Here is a 2,500-nt window from a genome sequence, read left to right on the forward strand (position 1 = left end):
TGCAGACTCTTTGTCATTGTTGCAGAAAACAAAACCCCAAACCTCTCTTTTGGCAAAACCTAGGGCTTAGGGTTTAGGGTTTAGGGTTTAGGGTTTAGGGTTTAGGACTTTGCAGGGTTTGACGAGGCAGGCCAGGTGCAGTTTGTGCAGACTCTTTGTCATTGTTGCAGAAAACAAAACCCCAAACCTCTCTTTTGGCAAAACCCTAATTATTTCCGAGACGAAATCTGCAAACTCCAAACTCAACAACTTGTCCGCCTCGTCCAGCACCAGGTACCTGCGCGCAAGGGTTTAGGGTTTAGGGTTTAGGGTTTAGGGTTGGGCGGGCCAGCTGCTCCCAGCGAGCCTTTAGGGTTTAGGGTTTGGCCGGCTAGCTGCGCCCAGCGAGGGTTTAGGGTTTAGGGTTTGGGGTGCTAGCTGCGCCCAGCGAGGGTTTAGGGTTTGGGGGTGCTAGGGGCTCCCAGCGAGGGTTTAGGGTTTAGGGTTTTGGGTGCTAGCTGCGCCCAGCGAGGGTTTAGGGTTTGGGGTTTGGCGGTGCTAGGTGCTTCCAGCGAGGGTTTAGGGTTTAGGGATCAGGGTTTAGGGTTTGGCGGTGCTAGCTGCGCCTAGCGAGGGTTTAGGGTTTACGCTTTAGGGTTTAGGGTTTGGGGGTGCTACCTGCTCCCAGCGAGGGTTTAGGGTTTAGGGTTTGCAGGTGTTAGCTGCGCCCACGAGGGTTTAGGGTTTGGGGTTTAGGGGTTGCGGGTGGGAGGTGCTCCCAGCGAGGGTTTAGGGTTTAGGGTTTGGAGGTGCTGCCGGCTCCCAGCGATGGTTTAGGGTTTAGGGTTTGGGGGCGCTGGCTGCGCCTCCAGAGGGTTTAGAGTTTGGGGTTTAGGGTTTAGGGTTTGGCGGTGCTAACTGCGCCTAGCGAGTGTTTAGGGTCTAGGGTTTAGGGTTTGGGGATGCTAGGTGCTCCCAGGGAGGGTTTAGGGTTTAGGGTTTAGGGGTGATACCTGCGCGCAGCGAGGGTTTAGGGTTTAGGGTTTGAGGGTGTTAGCTGCATCCAGCGAGGGTTTAGGGTTTAGCGTTCGGCCGTGATACCTGCAGCCAGTGAGGGTTTAGGGTTTAGGGTTTGCGGTTGGGGGAGCTACTTGCGCTGCAGCGAGGGTTTAGGGTTTAGGGAGCTACTTGCGGTGGAGCAAGGGTTTAGGGTTTAGGGTTTAGGGTTTGCGGGAGATGGGCGCAGCTCAACGAGGGTTTAGGGTTTAGGGTTTGAGAACGGTGGACGCAGCGCAGCGCTGGGCTTCGGGTTTGTGGGCTATTCGAGGACCGGAGCTAGGGTTTAGGGTTTAGGGTTTGGGGGCCCTGAGCGTTTAGGGTTTAGGGTTTGGGGGCCCTGAGGGTTTAGGGTTTAGGGTTTGGGGGAGGGTTTAGGGTTTCGAGTTTGGGGGCGCCGCGGGTTGAGGGTTTAGGGTTTGCAGCGCCGGCGCGCGGCGGCCTTGCGCGGCGTGGAAGGGAACCAGGGCCTAGGGTTTAGGGTTTAGGGTTTAGGGTTTAGGGTTTAGGGTTTGACCTGCAGCTCTTGAGCGAGAAACCCTTGGTGCGGTGCAAGTGGTCCCGCAGGCGCCCAGGTGTACAGACAGCTACTGAGGGTTTCTTCGCGAGGGTTAGGGTTTGGAGGTTGAAGTCCACTCCGCCGACGAGTGCGCAGCAGCAGCCTCGAATTGCTGCTGCTGCTGCTGCTGCTGCTGCTGCTGCTGCTGCTGCTGCTGCTGCTGCTGCCAGCGACTGCACCCAGTCGAACACCTGCAGCGCCAGCTCCCGCGTCGGCTCCAGAATCACCGCAAACGGCCCGCTCCCGCCGCTGCTGCTGCTGCTGCTGCTGCTGCTGCTGCTGCTGCTGCTGCCGTGCTGCAGCAAGTGCTGCAGCAGCGGCAGCACGAAAGCCCCTGTCTTCCCGCTGCCTGTAGAAGCAACAGCAATTACGTCGTGCTGCTCCACTGTATGTACACCCCGCAGCCGCTGCAGCTGCTGCAGCGCCAACGGAATTACTTGCTGCTGCACTGCTGTGGGGTGTTCCCACTTTGCTGCTGCTGCTGCTGCACAGATCTCCCGACACAGGCCCAAGGAAGCAAACGTTGCTGCTGCTGCTCCCGCTCCTGCTGCTGCTGCTCCGTCCTGCTGCTGCTGCTGCTGCTGCGAAGCGGCCTGTGCCTCGGGCGCTGAGCTGCTGCTGCTGCTCCCGTCCGGCGCTGCTGCTGCTGCTGCTGCTGCTGCGTTGCTGTCGGCCGAGCTCCTCGGCCTCTTCTGCTGCCCCATTGTCCTTACAGCTGCTGCTGCTGCTGCTGCTGCTGCTGTTAGAGCTGTTTGCTCTGCTGCTGCTCTTGCTGCAGCAACTGCTGCTGCTGCTGCTTCAGGAGGCTCAGCTACGAAGGGAACGGCCAGCAAGGCCACGAAGTCTACTGCTGCTGCTGCTGCTGCTGCTGCTGCTGCTGCTCTTGCTGCTCTTGCTGCTGCTGCT

At 59.0% G+C, this 2,500-nt stretch overlaps 1 protein-coding gene across 1 annotated transcript; it reads right to left on the reverse strand.

Moving 5' to 3' along the window:
* Positions 1-1,533: 1,533 nt before the first annotated feature.
* Positions 1,534-2,298, reverse strand: ENH_00079780 (hypothetical protein, conserved; the record flags this gene model as incomplete). Its single annotated transcript, XM_013583236.1, has 1 exon — positions 1,534-2,298. One exon carries the CDS (start codon positions 2,296-2,298, stop codon positions 1,534-1,536), a length of 765 nt encoding a protein of 254 aa, XP_013438690.1.
* Between the last annotated feature and the right edge of the window lie 202 nt (positions 2,299-2,500).

Source organism: Eimeria necatrix, genomic scaffold (genome assembly GCF_000499385.1).
Source record: "Eimeria necatrix Houghton genomic scaffold, Enh_scaff859, whole genome shotgun sequence".
Lineage (NCBI taxonomy): Eukaryota > Apicomplexa > Conoidasida > Eucoccidiorida > Eimeriidae > Eimeria > Eimeria necatrix.